Source organism: Nomascus leucogenys, chromosome 21 (assembly GCF_006542625.1).
Source record: "Nomascus leucogenys isolate Asia chromosome 21, Asia_NLE_v1, whole genome shotgun sequence".
Lineage (NCBI taxonomy): Eukaryota > Metazoa > Chordata > Mammalia > Primates > Hylobatidae > Nomascus > Nomascus leucogenys.
The window spans coordinates 55,053,245-55,072,950 of NC_044401.1; the positions used below are offsets into that span (position 1 = coordinate 55,053,245).

Consider the following 19,706-nt stretch of genomic DNA (forward strand, 5'->3'; position numbering starts at 1 on the left):
CCTCAGCCTCATTCCTGGGATCTTTGCCCTGCTGCTGTGTGAGTCTAGCAGCCAGGAGAATGCGAGCTGGAGACCCCCAGCTGCTGGGAGCCTGGCTGTCTGTGGGCCCGGCTGTGGCTGGCTCCAATCAATCCCTGCATCTGCATCCCGACCATGCTTCCCAGGGGCTGTTCCCCAGGCACTGTGTGCAGAGGGTACACTAGGCAGATAGGACTGTGATGGCCAACAGACACCCTGGAGAGTCTGCCTTAGACCAAAGGCAGGCCAGCAAGTGCCCATCCAGCCTTCCTCGGAAATGGTGCACCGTGGTCCCAAGGCTCTCCCAGACTTGCCCAGCTCCCTCTCCATTTTCTTGCAAGTATTTGTCCTAATGAAATCCTATCTTGTTGATGAAATCGTATCCTGTCTTGGTATCTGCCTCTCACCAAGGACCTGGACTAATGGAGGCCTCTGCTGGCCAGCCCAGGGCCCCTGTCTTGCAGAAAGGCTGCTCTGTGATGGCCACTTCCACTTGCCCTGCCTTCTCTTGGCCTCAGCTCAGTACCCTTGGCCCGCATCCCTCATACTGCAGTTATGTTCATCTGGTCTCCAAGTTTTTGGCCATGTCTGTGCCACCTCACTATGAGTCACTTGATGGTTTTCTTTCAACCAACTTTAATTCCAGTGTTATGTATTCAGCCTTGTGTTAAACAGTAATATCCATGAAGTCCCTAGTTCTTCTACACATGATCTATATTTGTGCCAACACCCAGGTTCCGTGCACCACTGCAGGTGTGGGCCCCACACTGGGAACCGCTGCTCCAGACTAACTTGAGTTCCATCCTGCTGCCAGGCCTGGCCACAGGGCAGGGCTCTTTCTGCACACAGGGTCCTTCTGTGCCCAGTAAGTCTGAGGTCAGAGCTTGCCTCACACAAGTCACGAGTTTCCTATCTGACTTAATGCCTGGGGTTTGCTCAGGAGGCTCCCCCAGGCCTCTCAGTTTGGGGGAATCCCTGAGGCCTGCTCCTGTGACATATGAGGGCTATTAGTTGGGTTTATTTATCCCTGTGGTCTTGAGGAAAAGGAATGGACTCTGGTCTGGAAAACCAGACAGGACCCACCAGCCATTACTCTCCATCTCTCCCTACCCAGCCCTCCCCTCCTCTGGGATCTAATCGGATTGGCTCCTCATGCCCGGGATAGTTATCTGTGGTAGGAGAAACTCACAACCATAATCTTTAAAGGCCCCCATTGTATGTCCAAGGGCAGAGAGAGGAGAATGAGAAGGAATTCTCCTGCTATCAAAGATATGAAAATCTCCCTGGATTCAATACAAAGTAATCAGAAGTTGGCCATGGGTGGATCATTACTGAAACCAGCTGATGGGGACATGGAGGGTCATTATGCTCTTGGCTTTTGTATGTTTGTAATTTTTTCATATAAAAATGTTTTAAAATAATGGCTAAGGGAGGGGAGGGAGACGGGGCAGGAGAGTAGATGAACAAGATGGGATATTTGTTGGGTGATAGTGATGGACGGGGCTTGGGGCTTCTACATAATCTTGTTTCCAAGAGTGAGGCACAGCTAATCGGAGGTCAGATCAAGTGCCAGGACTTAGCTAAAAAACAAACCATTTCCTATGGAAATGCTTCCAGCAGCTTTCTTTTTCTTGCTTTTCTTTTTTGTTCTGTTTTGTTTGTTTTTGTTTTTGAGACAGAGTCTCTCTCTGTCACCCAAGCTGGAGTGCAGTGGCGTGATCTCGGCTCACTGCAACCTCCACCTCCCAGGTTCAAGCGATTCTCCTACCTACCTCAGCCTCCTGAGTAGCTGGGATTACAGGCGCCTGAGACCACGTCCAGCTAATTTTTATATTTTTAGTAGAGATGGGGTTTCACCATGTTGGCCAGGCTGGTCTCGAACTCCTGACCTGAAGTGATCCGCCTGCCTTGGCCTTTTTGTTGCTGTTCTACTGAGGCTAATACGCCTGCTTTCTCAAGCAAAATGCACCACCTCTGGTCCTGCCGAGCTGTGTCGTTGCAGGTACAAGAATTGCAGAAGCAGCGGCACCTTATCTGACGTGGGGTCTTCTATGTCCTGCCCTGATGCTGGCAGAGGGTCTACACCCAGCTGCCCCATCTCCTTTATTAGTATCAGACAGAATTCGGCTCAAGCGCTGGCTCCAGCACTACTCAAGATCTGACCTCACATGAGCTGTGCCTCACTTATCTGAGCTTCCTCAAATGTAAAAAGAGCAATAATGGTCTGTTCCTTGTCCAGGTAAAAAGAGCTGATGTTTATAAAGCACAAAGATCAGGCTGTGACACATGCAGTACTTGGTATTTTACCAAGGCTGGTGAAACTATGTGTAGAGTAAGTAAACAGATTCTGACTGATAGCCCAGTGGCCTCTCCTACAGCTAAGGCTTTGTGACAGTTATTTCAGCTGCTCAAAACCCTTTTATCTGAATTCTAGCTTCGAGACTTCTTTGCTGAGGTGCTCATAGCCTAGCCATAGCTCCTCTGCTCACATATTTTCCTCCTCAGCCAGGCGCGGTGGCTCATGCCTGTAATCCCAGCACTTTGGGAGGCCGAGGCAGGTGGTCAAGAGATCAAGACCATCCTGGTCAACATGGTGAAACCCCATCTCTACTAAAAATACAAAAAATTAGCTGGGCGTGGTGGTGCGCACCTGTAGTGCCAGCTACTCGGGAGGCTGAGGCAGGAGGATCACTTGAACCCAGGAGGCAGAGGCTACAGTGAGCCGAGATCACGCCACTGCACTCCAGCCTGGTGATAGAGCGAGACTCTGTCTCAAAAAACGAAACAAACAAACATATTTTCCTCCTCCATGTCTCTTCCCACTTCCTTCCCACCTACGGCAAGGGGGAGCCAGGGTATCACAGGGGTCAAGATGTGGGCTCAGTATCCTTCACTCCTACCAAAATCCTTCAAGATAATTGATGAGTTTGAACTCTGGGGCTCAGCGGAAACTTGGGGTTTTCCCAAGAGAAGACAAGCTTTGGGTGGTTTGATGAAATGAATGATTTCTTATTTTCAATTTAGGCAAAGATAGACAATCAACTTCCTGTCTCTGCCTGCAGATTGTAGTTATCATCTTGACCTGCCTGGGCACATTTGCTCCAAGTGCCATCAAGAAAGCAAATAGGGGCTGGGTGCAGTGGCTCACGCCTGTAATCCCAGCACTTTGGGAGGCCAAGGCGGGTGGATTGCTTGAGCCCAGGAGTTCAAGACCAGCCTGCACAACACAGCGAAACCCATCTTTACAAAAAAGACAAAAATCAGTCAGACGTGGTGGTGAGTGCCTATAGTCCCAGCTACTCAGGAGGCTGAGTTAGGAGGATCGCTTGAACCCGGGAGGCGAAGGTTGCAATGAGCCGAGATTGTGCCACTGCACTCTAGCCTGGGTGACAGAAATTCCGTCCCCCCGCCAAAAAAAGAAAGAAAGTAAATAGGGCCCTGTGCAGTGGCTGATGCCTGTAATCCCAACACTTTGGGAGGCCAAAGTGGGAAAATCGCTTGATCCCAGGAGTTCGAGACCAGCCCGGGCAACATAATGAGACCCCATCTTTACAAAAATAAAAAATTAGCTGGCCGTAGTGATGTACACCTGTAGTCCCAGCTACTTGAGAGGCTGAGGTGGGAGGATTGCTTCAGCCAGGGAAGTTGAGGCTGCAGTGAGCTATGACTGTGCCATTATGATCTAGCCTGGGCAACAGAGCAAGGCCTACCTCAAAAAAAAAAAAAAAAAAAAGGAAAGAAAGTAAACAGCAAAGGCTGACAGAGACATGTGACATTTATTTTATTTTTATTTTTATTTTGAGACAGAGTCTCACTCTGTCACCCAGGCTGGAATGCAGTGGCACGATCTCAGCTCACTGCAACCTCCGCCTCCTGGGTTTAAGCGATTCTTCTGCCCTCAGCCTCCCAAGTAGCTGGGACTTCAGGCGCCTGCCACCATGCCCAGCCAATTTTTTGTATTTTTAATAGAGATGGGGTTTCACCGTGTTAGCCAGGATGGTCTTGATCTCCTGACCTCGTGATCCACCTGCCTCAGCCTCCCAAAGTGCTGGAATTACAGGCATAAGCCACTGCGCCCGGCTGGCCGTGATGTTTATCTTTACAGTAACCTAGATCAAGAATATCAGAAGGAACTGCTATGCCTATTACCTCCTCCATCCTGACCAGCACGCCCCTACCATTTCCCTATTTTGTTATAATTTTCTCTTTGGTCAGGACCATTTCCCCTTATCGTTCATTGCTGATCAAAAGTCTGCACTTAAAAATATATATATTTAGCTACAGGAAATAATCCAGACTCCTTGGCCTAGAATTAACTTTCTAGATTCAACCTATCTGGAGTGTCTGGAATGGTCATAATATCAGATAACATTTAATGAGCACCTGCATGGTGCAACACTCAGGTGCAGGATTTCTTACCACAACATGATGAAATAAGGTCTATTATTCTCCCCATTTTACAAATGAGTAAACTGAGGTACAAAGGCTAAGTCATTCTACAAAACAGCAGCACTGGGATTCAAATATGAGTCTGTCTAATACAAAAGCCCACAAAACATGTTCCTTTCAGCTGATGCTGCCCCTGGCTTCAGGAACAGCACCAATGAACTGAGATTATGTGGATTTGGGGTCTCTGGCTCACCACTCAGGAGGCCGCAGGAGACAGGAGGTGAGGCAGGGCTCCAGGGGTGAGGCGGTGAGAATGGAGATTGGGCTGAGCAGCAGCTCCCCTAGGGAGGTCATCTGCTGGCTGAGCCATTCTGTCATTTGAAAACTGTCCCTGAGCCCTTGCCTGGGCACAGGTGACGGGGACAAATCTGAAGTGGTCTGAAAGGCTTTGGGATAGCAGTGAGTACGATGCTTAGGGATGTGAGTGTTCAAATCACACAGCTCAGACATTACTTCCTATTTGTGTAAGCTTAAGCAAACTGCTCTCCCTCTCTGGGCATCAGCAGACTGTGACTGATGGAGGGAGGAAAGTGGTGGGCAGGAAGCACCCCTCAATTCCCCACTGCATGGCTGCGAGGGCCGGGGCCTATGGAGAATGGACAGAGAAATGGTCAGACATCCGGTCCAGAGCCTGCACGCAGGGCCAACCTGTGCTGGGGGCTCGGGAGACCACGGGTGAAAAACAGGCACCCAGCAGTACATGACCTCAGCCAGGTTGGTTAACCTCTCTGTGCTTTAGTTTTCTCATCCATAAAATGGGCATAATCACAATATCTAATTCATAGTTAGTTGAAGATTAAATGAGTCAATATCTTTGAAGTACAGTACTTGGAATAGTGTCTGGCACTAGAAAGCTTCCAATTGCTGAGTTATTTCTTTTCTGCTCACAAAAATGGTAATAGATGTTATATACATTTTGTTACCTGATTTTTTCTACTTTTCTACCTCCCTATATTGTCAGTATGTTTCCATGTACATATGCATGTCTACATCATTGTTGATAGTACTTTATTGTGAGTGTCTGACATTAATTTTATTATCCCCCATTGTTGTTGCCAGATTTTTGCTTTCTTTAGGAAGAGTCTCGCTCTGTCACCCAGGCTGGAGTGCAGTGGTGTGATCATAGCTCACTACAGCCTTGCACTCCTGGGCTCAAGCAATCCCCCTACCTCAGCCTCCTGAATAGCTGGGACTACCAGGTACATGCCACTATGCCTGGATAATTTTTTTTTAATTTTTTGTAGAGACAAAGTCTCACCAGGTTGCCTAGGCTGGTCTCAAACTCCTGGACTCAAGCCATCCTCCCGCCTCAGCCTCACAAAGAGCTGGGATTATAGGCATGAGCCACCATGCTCAGCCTCAATTTTTTGCTCTTATATGCTAAGCTGAATGTCCTTATAGATATATCTTCATTTCCTTTAATAAAAGTGCTTTAAGTAAAAAAGTTAAATTTAAAATACCTGGGCCTGGAAAAGTGGCCATCCTCACAGGCTGCCCCTCTTCCTGTTCATCCTCAGCCTTTCTTACAGAAGCTGCCAAAGGCTTTTCTGGCTTCACAGAGTCAGGGAAGGCTGGAATGGGACACCTGATTTCAGGAGCCGGTTTCCCTGAAAACAAAGTGGAAAGAAAGTTATTACTATTCCATGAAGTGGGGTAGCCATTGAGAGACTGGGTCTGGAAGTCAGAGACCTGGGATCTAATTCTGGCTCTGCCACAAATGCATGGTGTTGCAGGGCGGGAGGGTCTTTCCCTTTCTGGCCTCGGCCTCACCATCTGTAAAATGCAGTAGGCCAGGCGTGGTGGCTCACACCTGTAATCCCAGCACTTTGGGAGGCCGAGGTGGGTGGACTGCCTGAGGTCAAGAGTTCGAGACCAGCCTGGCCAACATGGTGAAACCCCATCTCTACTAAAAATACAAAAATTAGTTGGGCATGGTGGCACACGCCTGTAGTCTCAGCTACTTGGGAGGCTGAGGCAGGAGAATCACTTGAACCGGAGAGGCGGAGCTTGCAGTGAGCCAAGATCGCGCCACTACATTCCAGCCTGGGCGACAGAGCAAGACTCCATCTCAAAAAAAAAAAAAAAAAAAAAGAGCAGTGGCTGAACATGGCAGTCCTGGCGAGGGTGGAGCTCTGACGTGCTAAGTCACACACACCTGCTTCCACCCAACCAGCTGTGTGACCTCCAACAAGTCACCTTCCTCCTCTTGGTCTCCCTTCCCTCAGCTATAAAACGGAGGTGATAATGATGTCCGTTTGCCTCCCACTGGGGTGTCATGTGGGAAAGGAGAGTAGAGGCAGGGACGGGCGCTGTAGACTGCACATTTCCCTGAACACGTGAGCAGGTCAAAGACACCATCCCTCTAAGCTCCCACTCCAGCCCCTAGGGATCAAAGTTCTGGCTGTCCTACAACCTCCCTTTCACGCAGTGGAGACACACGCATCCTTCCCACTTGATGGATGGGAATCCTAAAACAGCAGCCATGGCCACTGAGGACGGGCTGTACCGGGCCCAGGCCCAGCTGCACAGACATGAATCTTCACAACATCTCTGCTTCTCATCCCTGTTCACAGATGAGGAAACTGAGGCCTGAGCAGGTTAAATGACTTGCTAAGATCACATGCCAAAGGCAGGCAGGACTGGCCGAAGAACTCCCCTGCCTTCTCGAGGGTAATCATTTCATTTTTACATCAACTTGGGAAACCCCAAAGGTGCTTCCAGGGTGTGTCAACCTCAGCTTCCAGCCAGCTTCTCAGAGCTGCTCTGTGGAACAGCTTCCTCTCCCCTCCTCCACTGGGCCCTGATCTTATCCCTTCTGGCTGGGCCCTGCCGCCAGCGCAGGCAGCCCCCACACCGTTGCCAGGCTACCTCTTACCAAAGTATACATCTGGCCTCGTCACTTCCCTGCTTGAAGTCTTTATGGGGCTCCCCATTGCCTAATGTCCACACTCCTTAGCCTGAATCTTTCTGTCTCCCCATTGCCTCCCAGATAAAACCCGATTCTATAGCCCTGCATTCAAGTCCCTCATTCTCTGGTGGTTTGGGATGGACTCATGTTTGAGAACAACAAAAACTGGGGCACTGAAGTCCCAGGAAAGGCTGCTGACTCACTTGATGTCACACAGAGCATGACATAAAGCATGACACAGGGGATGTCACAACAGATGTCCCAGGTAGGGCTGGGACAAAACATCTCCAGCAACATTTCTTTGAACTGGTGAACTGTGCCTCTCTAAACAAAACCAATTGTTACCCTGGGACCTCGCTTTTCAAACCCAAGCTTTTGAACTAAAACAGTAAGACCTAAATTTGCATAGCACCACACTGGTATGGCACCATGCAGATTTATTTAATTTTCACAACAATCTCTGGTAGTTCATAGGTTTATCTGCATTTTAGTTTTGAGCATATTGAGGCTCAGATAAGTGAAATGACTTGTGTCAAGTAAAACAGCCAACAACAGTCAAACCTGGGACTGGTTTCACTGTCTCCCACCTAGCTAGGGCAGAACTATTGAAACACCACTGCCATCACTGCTACCACCAGCCCGAATCCCCCCAGGGCAGATGCCCCAATCCTTGGACAAACAGGAACAAAGGGGTGATCACTGACTTCCCCAGGGTGGGAGGAGTTGGGGAGACATCGGGAATGCACAAAAATAACAACAAGGCTGAATGTCGGGGGGGTGATGAGTGGCTTCTTCCTTGTGTTTTCTTTACTGTCACTGACATTTTAAATGTTTTTTTTTTTTTTTTTTTTGAGACGGAGTCTCGCTCTGTCACCCAGGCTGGAGTGCAGTGGCGCGATCTCAGGTCACTGCAAGCTCCGCCTCCTGGGTTCACACCATTCTCCTGCCTCAGCCTCCTGAGTAGCTGGAACTACAGGCCCCCGCCACCACGCCCGGCTAATTTTTTGTATTTTTAGTAGAGACGGGGTTTCAGCGTGTTAGCCAGGATGGTCTCGATCTCCTGACCTCATGATCTGCTCTCTTCAGCCTCCCAAAGTGCTGGGATTACAGGTGTGAGCCACCACGCCCGGCCCTCCTTTGGATAACTTTTATGAAGACTAATGGAGACACTGCTTAGCTCAAAATACGGGACCTTTATTACTGTGGTGGTTATAGTCTTAAAATATTGGTTATCTCTTAAATAGTCCACATATTGAGGACAAGAAGAGTAGGATGGGAGTCTTTTAGTTTTCTTTTCTTTTTTTCTTTTTTTTTTTTTGAGACAGAGTCTTACTCTGTCGCCCAGGCTGGAGTACAGTGGCAGAATCTTGGCTCACTGCAACCTCTGCCTCCTGGATTCAAGCGATTCTCCTGCCTCAGCCTCCTGAGTAGCTGGGATTACAGGCGTGCAACACCACATCCAGCTAATTTTTTTTTCTGTATTTTTAGTGGAGATGGGATTTCACCATGTTGGCCAGGCTGGTCTTGAACCCCTGACCTCAAGTGATCAACCTGCCTCGGCCTCCCAAAGTGCTGGGATTACAGACGTGAGCCACCGCGCCTAGCCTGATTTTATATTGTGGGGTTTTTTTCTTTGTGATTTATGCATATCATAGAATTTTTCAACAAAATCATTATGCATTATTTACACAGTAAAGTATACTTCTTTTAAAAAAAATCAGTTAGCAAGCTAGGTAAAATAATGACGAGAACTGAGTCTTCCAAGCTAGTGTGAGTAGCGTTTGCCCTGGGGACCCCTCTGGCTCCAGTGAGCAGACGATGAATCAGCCCTTCATGAGATTCAGATCCACCTCACTTCTGTTTTTCACCAACAAATGTCCACGTCGTGTATTGATACATTCAATTCAAGCACCCTCCCCACAACCCTGGAGATTTCAAGTCAGGAAGCTGAGGCTCAGTGGGGAACAAGACCTGCCCAGGGGAAACAGAAAGGCAGGCAGCACTGAGGCAGGAAGGCGGGGTCTCCTCCCAGAACCACTGACATAAGGGCACCCAGAGAACACGCACTTCTCTCCCAACCTGGACTCCACAGGCACTTCGGTGGTTCAATAGGCCACGCCCCCCATCCTGACTGCCATCAGGCCAAGGCCTTTGTGGCTGAAACTCGAGTCTAGAAGCCAGTTTCTCTCCAACAAGGGCCTTGCCTGCAGGAATCACAGGATCACTGTCTGCCTCATGGCATCCCACTGCCTTCCACAGGCCCAGGAGGAGAATAAACAGTCCCTAGGCCGGGCACAGTGGCTCACGCCTATAATCCCAGCACTTTGGGAGGCCAAGACGGGCAGATCACCTGTGGTCAGGAGTTCCAGACCAGCCTGGCCAACATGGCGAAACCCCGTCTCTACTAAAAATACAAAAATTAGCCAGGCGTGGTGGTGCACACCTGTAGTCCCAGCTACTCAGGAGGCTGAAGCAGGAGAATCGCTTGAACCCGGGAGGCAGAGGCTGCAGTGTGCTAAGATTGTGCCACTGCACTCCAGCCTAGGCAATAGAGCAAGACTCTGTCTCAAAAAACAACAACAACAGAAAACCAGTCCCTTGTACAGAATGACAATGAACAATGCTGGGGTGAGTGCTGATTCAAGCACGGGTCTGGAACAGAGCTGTCACTCCCAGGTACACAGAAGTGAATGCTCTGCCTGTGCTCCCTTGGAAGGCTACCACCCACCAGTCCCAGTCCTCATCTTTCCCAGCCTCCCCTCTCTGGCAGGGAGAGACTGCCTCTCTCCCTCCACCCTCCCTCCTCAAACTGCCTCAAGTGGGGCCTGTGCTCCTGGAAAGGCTTGTCATCCTTGTGACATCTGTGTCAAAAGGGCAGCAGTGGCTCCCCTGGCTCAGGACTGGCTGGGCTTGCTGAAGTCACTTCCCAACAGTGACCTCCTGCAGAGGCTAGGCCTGCAACAGTATAAAATGCTCCCTAAAGGTCTCACCTACACCCAGAACTGCCCATGACCCCAGCAAATGAGGCACCTTCTCCTTGTCGGAGGCCTGCCTGGCTGAGCCTCATTGTTCTCATCAGTAAAATGGGGATGAGGGTGATACTTACAGCCTTACTTAACTTCAGTGTCCTGTTCCTTTCTTTTTTTTTTTTTTTTTTTTTTTTTTTTTGACAGGGTCTTGCTCTGTCACCCAGGCTATGCAGTGGTGTGATCACAGCTCACTGCAGCCTCAAACTCCTGAGCTCAAGCTATCCTCCTCACTTAGCCTCCCATGCTGCTGGGATTACAGGCAACACCACGCCCAGCTAATTTTTAATTTTGTGTAGAGAAAGCATCTCACTATGTTGCCCAGCCTGGTCTCAAACTCCTAGGCCCCAGTGATCCTCCCACCTTGTCCTCCCAAAGTGCTAGGATTACAGGCCTGAGCCACTGCTCCCAGTCCAGTGTCCTACTCAGGATAATGTTTTGTTCAGCACAAATCTTTGCCTCTCTGTCAAAACACATTTGACAGGAACATCAAGGCCACCAACCCATTTGTGGCCGACCTCTGTGAGCTCCACCCGTGGGGAAGATAAAAAATGTCATTATGTTTTCATCCTAAAGAGAGTCCAGCTTTTCTCTTTCTTTTTCTTGTTCTTTCTGCAGTGACATGCGGTGGCCCCACCTGGCACCACAGGGCACTTGGAAGTGAGCAGGAGTGAGGAACAGATGGGGAGGGGCAGTGTCGGCAGGGCTACCTGTGACCAGACCTGTCAGCACACTTGGGGCTGACATCCACCCTCCCACGCAAGAGGCACCAGGTCACACCAGCCACGGATGTAAGCCAACAGAGCCCCACGTCAGCTCCAACAAGAAGTTTTGGTTTCCTGTGAAACCCCCATCTTAGCAAGCTTTTTTAGATGTCTTTAAAATGCAAGCAATAAATAGTATGTATAAACATGAACCGCCCTCATCTCCACCCTGGAGCTGCCGGCATGGTCTGAGCTGGGTGGGCGGGCAGACCCATGCATGCCTGTCCCCACTGTCCAAACCTGAAGATGGAGAAAATGGCCTCTGTCCTCATCCCTCCAAACCTGCTCCCTGCTAGCTAGACAGACGCAACACTCACTCATTCAGGCTGGCATACCAGAGAGCTAGTGAAATAAAAATAGAACACCAAAGGGAGGATGAGGCAAAGGAGGCCAAATGCCCACAAGAAAGGTCTGTGACGAGCTTTAACTCTCGCACTGAGCCTCCTGTCTGCCAAGGCCAAGGCTCAGGAGTGAGCTGCTCATGGACTTCTTATCACAGATAGACAGAGGCAGCCTCAGGCTTCCAAGACAGCACTCCTTCCTCCCAGGGGTAAATTCTCAAGAGAATTCCACACATAAAGTTGATTCTGCAGGATCATGAGATCCAAAAATACAGACTGTGATCAAAGAGTAGAACTAGGATCACAAGAGTAAGCGTGGGGAAGTGTTGGCTCTGGCTTGAACCAGACCCAGGCTCTACAATTCCAGCTTCACGCCCAGGCACAGACCTCCTAATCCTGAGCTTCATGCACCTCTCCTGTGGAGTCAGAATAATAACCCCACACCTCCCAGGGCTATCCCGGGGCTCCAGGATGACAAATGTGAAGTGGCTGGCCCAGGTCAGGGGCCCGAAACACTGTGCAAACAGCCACCCTCCTTCAGTTCTGCCAGAAAGGTGCAGATGGAAAAGAACCTCTGATTCCCAACTGGGGCCTCCGAAGGAAGTATTTAGGGTGGAAGGCTATTTTTAACATTTTAAACACTCTAATGGAAACCGATTCTAGGTGGGCAGCAACTTGGTGCACAGTCCTGAGAGGCACAGTGGCCATGAGGGCAAAGTAACACAGGAGCCCAGCAGCAGGGGAGGTGGGGGCCTGCACCCACGCCATTGGCAGCCAGCCTCAGTCACATACTGGAGGTGGGCAGCCCAGGGTTCTCCCTGCTGGGACCCCCAGGGATGGGAAGGGGATGCAGGTGACAGAAGGAACAGCTAATCTACAGCTTAGGTGGCCACAGGCGCCAGGAGGTTGACATGGTGGTTCTCAGAGTCTGGATCTTTTGTTTTTGTTTTTGAGGCAGAGTCTCGCTCTGTGGCCCAGGCTAGAGTGCACTGGTGCAACCATAGCTCACTGCAGCCTCTACCTCCCAGGTTCAAGCAATCCTCCCACCTCAGCCTCCCAAGTAGCTGAGACTACAAGAACATGCCACCACGCCAGGCTAATTTTGTTTTTGTTTTTGTTTTGGTAGAGACAAGGTTTTGCCATATTGCCCAAGCTGGTCTCAAACTCCTGGGCTCAAGCAATCTACCTGCCTTGGCCTCCCAAAGTTCTGGGATTACAGGTGTGAGCCACTGCGCCCAGCCTGGAATCTGGATATCCTTGAAAGCTGCCTTGCTGAGGCTGAGAACCCACAGTGATGAGGGCTGAGTCCCAGATACAAGGAGGAAATGGGGGAGGGGCAGAAGCGCTTCTCTGTGCCCGTCATGGTTCACCAGAGCTGGTTGCCAGGCATGATTTCTTTTTCTCTCTGATTTGTTTTCGGAATGCCTGTGCACTTCCTAATGAGCATGAATCACTGATGCCACAGAATGCAAATGAACTCCCAGCAGTCTGGAGTGTGTTCTGCAGTCAGGCTCACCAGCAGGGGGACCCTCCTAAGCCTTGGCTTCCTTATCCGACAAATGAGATGTGGAAGTGGACCCTCGACCCCGAGACCTGCCATGAGGATAAGAAAATTAACACCCAGCAGATTTAAGCTACCATCATTTGCTATAGTCTCGCTCTGTTGCCCAGGCTGGAGTACAGTGGCACGATCTCTGCTCATTGCAACTTCTGCCTCCTGGGTTCAAGCGATTGTCCTAACTCACCCTCCCGAGTAGCTGATATTACAGGCACACACCATCACGCCCGGCTAATTTTTGTATTTTTAGTAGAGACGTGGTTTTGCCATATTGGCCAGGCTGGTCTGGAACTCCTGACCTCAGGTGATCCGTCCGCCTTGGCCTCCTACTACTGTTACTATAATGACCATCTCTAGCTCTAGGTCAGGCTTTTTTTCCTAAGTTCTTTCTCATATCTGTGGCCTATTTAATTCAGATAACAGCTCTGGGGGAAAATTGCTACCAAGTATAAAGTAATTGTCTTATATCTGAAGAAAGCACAGCCTAGAATGCAGATTTATTTATTATGTGCTTGTTTATGCCCCACTTCCTTCGGGAGAAAGGATTAAAGGATGTTTATGGGTGCTGGGCCTTTGGCTGATGGGGCCTGGGCCGTCACACTAGCTGCGTGAGAACATTTCACACAGTGGCAAATCCAGGAGCTGTTGGAGCAGAGGGGACTCAGAGCTGGCAACAAGGTCTTTCCTCGGTGAGCACACTCTGGAAATCCCCCCCAACCCTTCACAGCCGTCAAACTAAATAGTAATTTGTTCTTAAGCTGACTCATGTGGCCAGAATAGATCCCTTCCAGAACAAACAAAAGTGATTCAGCTGTAACTAAAGCACCCTCGTGCCAGCTGGCCCTATCAGGGACAAACACAGCTTTCTGTACCCTCTCTTTTCCTTTCCCTCCTAATCCCTGGGTTTGGCCCTCCAGGCCATACACAGTCACACACAACACACACCCACACACACACACACACAAACTCCCAACTCAAGTTAGACCTGAAATGAGGCAAACCTGAGAGTACAGCCTGCCTTAATAATTGTGCAATCCCTGGTTCTCCAATGAACTTGTACTCCACCTGCTGCTGAAATGACTCATTCTTTCTCATTCATTCATTCATTGTGTTAGGGAATGGGGAATCCTTTATCAAAACTGCCATAATACTAACATTAAGCTAGTTAAATAAAAGACATCTAATTATAAACTGGGAGGAGCTCTATGCTGAAAACAAACTCAAGGGAGGGATGCCTGATGGACCTACTTCCATAGGCTGGCCAGGAAAAGCTGCCGTGAGAAGGGGCCACATATGCAGACACCCAGAGGATGAAAAGGACCAGCATGGAAGAATGCAGGGAAGCTGGGGAGGGACAGCGTTCCAAGGAGAGGGAACACGTGTGCAAAGGTCCTTAGGCAGCAAACGCTTGGCATATGCCCGCAAGTGAAGGATGACCCTAGTGGCTGAGGGGAATGACTGAGGGGGAAAGTGGTAAAGGTGAGGTCGACGAGCCGGGCAAATGTAGACCACGCAGGGCCTTGTAGGCCACAGTTAGGCAGAACCTTACTGTAAGCGCCCTGGAACTGAGGTAACCTGTAGCTGAGAGAGTACTTACCAAATAACCATCTGCTCCATCTCATACTCCTGCCTCGTTAGCAATTAGGCTGGGCGACATGACTGGTTCTAGCCAGTGGATTATTATTATTATTATTATTTTTGAGACGGATTCTTGCTCTGTTGCCCAGGCTGGAGTGCAGTGGCGCGATCTCGGCTCACCGCAAGCTCCGCCTCCCAGGTTCAAGCGATTCTCCTGCCTCAGCCTCCTGAGTAGCTGGGACTACAAACACCTGCCACCACGCCCGGCTAATTTTTTTTTATTTTTAGTAGAGACGGGGTCTCACCATGTTAGCCAGGATGGTCTTGATCTCCTGACCTTGTAATCCGCCCGCCGTGGGCTCCCAAAGTGCTGGGATTACAGGCATGAGCCACCGCGCCCGACCTAGCCAGTGGATTTTAACTGGAGATGCTATCCGTCACTTCCTGGACAAAGCACTTAACAGCTAGTGAGCCTCTTCCATCCCTCTCTTCCCCGGCCACAGTGACTTTGGAAGTCACATGTTCTAGATGACATAGCTGGCTACAAGAATGCAGGAGGCTGCATGACCCATACTGGACTTCAGGTGAGTGGGAAATCAATATTTGTTGCGTTGAGGAACTAGGTTTCAAGGTTCATCTGATACTGCAGCATAACCGAGCCTATCCTGGCTAATGCATCATCTGAGTATGTGTCCAAAACTTGCAACTGGAGGAGCCTAGTTCTAAGAGCTAAGCATCTAGCAGGAGTTCAATAAAGGATGGTTCACTTCACCCTAGCTCTTACCCTTCCTCTCTGAAACACTGGGGACTGGCTTAGAGGCATTCCACACTCTGTTCATTCTAACACCACTCTCAAGAGACCAACAGTGATTAAAGCCTTGCTTTTTTCCAATGGAATAATGAATGCATGGAAGGAAAAGTTCAAGTGACCTGTCCTCAGCCACTCAGCAATTAACTTTAAGAAAATCTCTAGCTGGGCGTGGTGGTGGGCGCCAGTAGTCCCAGCTACTCAGGAGGCTGAGGCAGGATAATTGCTTGAGTCCAGGAGGCAAAGGTTGCAGTGAGCCAAGCTCATGCCACTGCACTCCAGCCTGGACAACAGAGTGAGACTCTGTCTCACAAAAAAAAAAAAAGAAAAAAAGAAAACCTCACCATCTCGTATGCTTTGAACCTTCCCAGTCTACAAGAAAAGTAGATAGGGCAATGTCTTTACCCATTTTCCAGATGGGGAAAGTGAGACTTGATGCAATCTAGTAACCTACCAAGAAGGGGGTAAGGTCAGGCAGACCTGAATTCCCATGTTGGCCTCATCACTACGGGCTATGTGGCCTTGGGAAATTACTTAATCTCTGAGCCTCAGTTTCCTCTTCTATAAAATAGGGATAATAAGAGTTGTGAGAAAAGATGCTTACCTAGCACATATCAGGTGCTAAATACAAGCTATTACTAGAACCCAGGTGCTCTGACCCCTGGCCTGTGGTTTTGCCCCACAACAGTGTCACCTCCAGTGGCAAGTCTGCAGTGGGCAGGGTCTGGAGGTAGGCATGTTCTGTTGTGCCCTAGCAGCTGGAAAGGGGCGGAGGCGGGGCAGCCTTCCAAGAGAGCAGGCACACAAGCCCTGTCTGGACCTGGCACAGCCCGGCCCCTTCCGGAGAGGAAGGGTTCATTCTCTTCTGTTTCATTTTACATAGCAGCCCCCAATTTTCCACTCAATGAGAGCCCAGCTCCAGGAAGGAAATGACTCTGGCTGAGATGCCAAACCCAAAGTTAGAAACTGTCAGAGTTTCACAACCAAGAAGAAACTGCTTGAAAATTGTGAAACTGAAGACTTCAGGAAGATAGTAGCAACAGATGGGAAGAGAAAACGTTGGTCACTTCCCAAATCCCTTCAGATTCCTGAAGTGTCTTCCCGTCCTACTCAGTTGACATCTGGAACCTCACAGGCCTGGTCCCCCAGTCCATATAGTGGTCAAAACAGGGGATACTCCCAGGTGGAAGCCCTCCAACATCTTCCCTTCACTCCTGGGTAAAAGCAAACTCTTGGCGGTAGCCTGCATGGTGCTGGGTGGCCTGACCCTGCCCTGTCCCCAGCCTCAGCCCACCCCCAGGCCTTTGTACATGCTGCTCCCCCTGGCTAGATAATGTGTGTGTGGTCCTTCACTTCTTGGTCCACTATTCCTTTCGAAGGAGGCTCAAGTTTCACTGTCTCTGGGAAACTTCCCCTGATGAGATCAGATCCTCTCATCTTGCACTCTCCTACCTGCCCTCCCCACCCGACCTACATTTATCCTTTGAGCACTCATACTGCAGTGGGTGACATGCATCTGTGTGTTAGTCCCTTACAATTCATCTCCCACTGGACTGTAAGCTCCTTGAGGCCTGAGACCTTGGCTGTGTTTTCACGGTTGCATCCCCAGCATCTAGCACACAGTAGGCACTCAGTAAATGTATTTTTGGGCCAGGCGCGGTGGCTTATGCCTGTAATCCCAACACTTTGGGAGGCCAAGGCAGGTGGATCACTGAGGTCAGGGATTCAAGACCAGCCTGACCAACACGGCAAAACCCCATCTCTACTAAAAATACAAAAATCAGGCCGGGCACGGTGGTTCACACCCATAATTACACCCGTAATCCCAGCACTTTGGGAGGCCAAGGCAGGGGGATCACCTGAGGTCGGGAGTTTGAGACCAGCCTGACCAACATGGAGAAACCCCGTCTCTACTGAAAATACAAAATAAGCCGGGCGTGGTGGCGCATGCCTGTAATCCCAGCTACTCGGGAGGCTGAGGCAGAAGAATCGCTTGAACCCAGGAGGCGGAGGTTGTGGTGAGCCGAGATTGTGCTATTGTACTCCAGCCTGGGCAACAAGAGCGAAACTCCAACTCAAAAATAAATAAATACATAAATAAATAAATAAAAATTACAAAAATTAGCCAGGCGTGGCAGTGCGTGCCTGTAATCCCAGCTGCTCAGAGGTTGAGGCACAAGGATCGCTTGAACCCGGGAGGTGGAGGTTGCAGTGAGCCGAGATCGAGTCACTGCACTCCAGCCTGGGTGATAGGGCGAGACTCCATCTCAAAAAAAGACAAAAAAATGTATTTTTAGTTCCTTATTAACTCTTGTCCAGCTCCTACATGTCTAAATCCCTGTGGCAGGGCTGAGGGAGAATTTCACCTCACAGGCCAGTGCACCCGGTTTCCAGCCTCCACTCTCAGAGCCAGAGCCATCTGCTCCCCACCATCTACAGGCTCAGCACCTAACCCAGCCTTTGGTGGCACTTAATCAGCTCTAGAGCTCAGCACTGATTATAGCGGATTCTCCTTTGCCTGGGAGCCACAGCTGGGATACTCACTTCTGCCTCAATTCCTGCTCTTAAGCCCCTAAGATGCCAGCATATAAGGTCTGGAGCCCAGCCCACAGTCCCCTCCTAAGCCTGGTCATCTGGAAAAATCCCTCTCAGGAGCAGGCCTCTCATCGTTAAGCCCCAGGGTGATGGTGGACCCCAGCCCCAGAAACAGACTCTTCTCATGCTGGATGCTGGTCTGAACATACAAGTACTGCCTCTGACCCCCTAGGTTCTCCATCATGGGGCTTCCCTGAGATGCCCAGCACCCTCACCATGGTCACCATTTCCTCAGAGCAGTGACTCACAAAGTATATTGATCTCATGGGCGTATTAGTAAGTATCAAATGAAAAGGAGTACCATGGTCAAATATGAATCGGAAACAATAGCCTAAATAAGTTTCTTTGCTGCAGGACTTATCAGAGCCTTCACAGTTGGTGTGCATTGTAAATTCTCCAAAGGTGGAGGCAGTGATAAGGTATGCAGGGTTTCCCGAGTTTAGTTATTCATGAACCCTTTTGTTTGCAGCAGGGTATCTTGCTGGACCAGTCTTCTGAGGCACATGATGTGGGAAATGCTACTCTAGACCATGACCTGCCACTGCAGATGCCCTCTGCATGTAATACTCTCCCCATCACAATGAGGCAGCTTTCAACTAGGACACAAAGGCAGTACTCCCCCTTCCTGTCTGACCCAGAGAGTGAATCTTCATCCAAGACCCAGTTCTTCCCTGGAGGCTCAGGGGTCACAACATTCACAGAGGACTATTTTTCAACTAGTCTTTGCCAGAAGATGGGAGGTGAAAGTGGAGAGGAGAGGATAAGAAAGGGCTTCATCTTACAAAATGGGGCATCGGGAGACATTGCCCTACAGCTTATGGAAGAAATGTAAGTATATTTGTTAACATTGCAAAGCCACCTATAGAGGGACTGAAAATAGTGATAACAGGTGGAGTCACCCTAATCTGAAAACCTGAAATCCAAAATGCTCCAACATCCAAAACTGTTTGAGCAACAATATGACACTCAAAAGAAATGCACTTCAGATATTGGATTTTCGAATTAGGGATGCTCAGCCACTAAGGATATAATGCAAAAATTCCAAAATCTGAAAAAAAAAAATTAGCTAGGCATGGTGATTTGCACTTATAGTCCTAGTTACTTGGGAGGCTGAAGCAAGAGGACTGTTTGAGCCCAAGAGTTCAAAACAGCAGTGAGCTAAGATTGCACCACTGCATTCCAGCCTGGGCAACAAAGTGAGATTCTGTCTCTATTAAAAAAAAAAAGGGAAAGAAAACGAAGACCCAGCCTGTATCTAACAATCCAAGTCGACAAGAATCCCCATTTTGGGGGATCTCGAGAGTCTGCCTCAGCAGCAGGGAAGACCATGGTACTAACCTTTCTAATCATCTAATCTCTGCTCCACCTTTCTGAGTTCTACTACTGACCCTCAGAAGAGGTTCTCTGCCATAGAGAGCTCAAAGGCAAAAGTCAAATTAAGAGTCCTGCCTTCCCATCCAACTTACTGTTTCAGGTGGCTTCAAGGGAAGCTCCGGGTAAGCACATTAAAATGGGGGATGAGGGGGCGAGGCTAAGCGCAGAAGCCAGGAAATAACAGACCACACACTTCAGGGCTAAGAATTAAGATGTGTCTAGGCTGGATCTTCGGCTGTGATTACCACAGCAGAACTGATTAGAAGCCAAGAGAGCAGAAACTTCTA

At 49.4% G+C, this 19,706-nt stretch overlaps 1 protein-coding gene across 1 annotated transcript in view; it reads right to left on the bottom strand.

Annotated features, from left to right (window-relative positions):
* The window catches only part of IRAK2 (interleukin 1 receptor associated kinase 2), an 80,855-nt gene that overhangs the window by 37,777 nt on the left and 23,372 nt on the right, over nt 1-19,706 (bottom strand). The window contains exon 3 of the mRNA XM_030801644.1: nt 5,928-6,074. Within this exon, the coding sequence (XP_030657504.1) occupies nt 5,928-6,074 (147 nt within the window). The remainder of the gene's footprint in view (nt 1-5,927; nt 6,075-19,706) is intronic.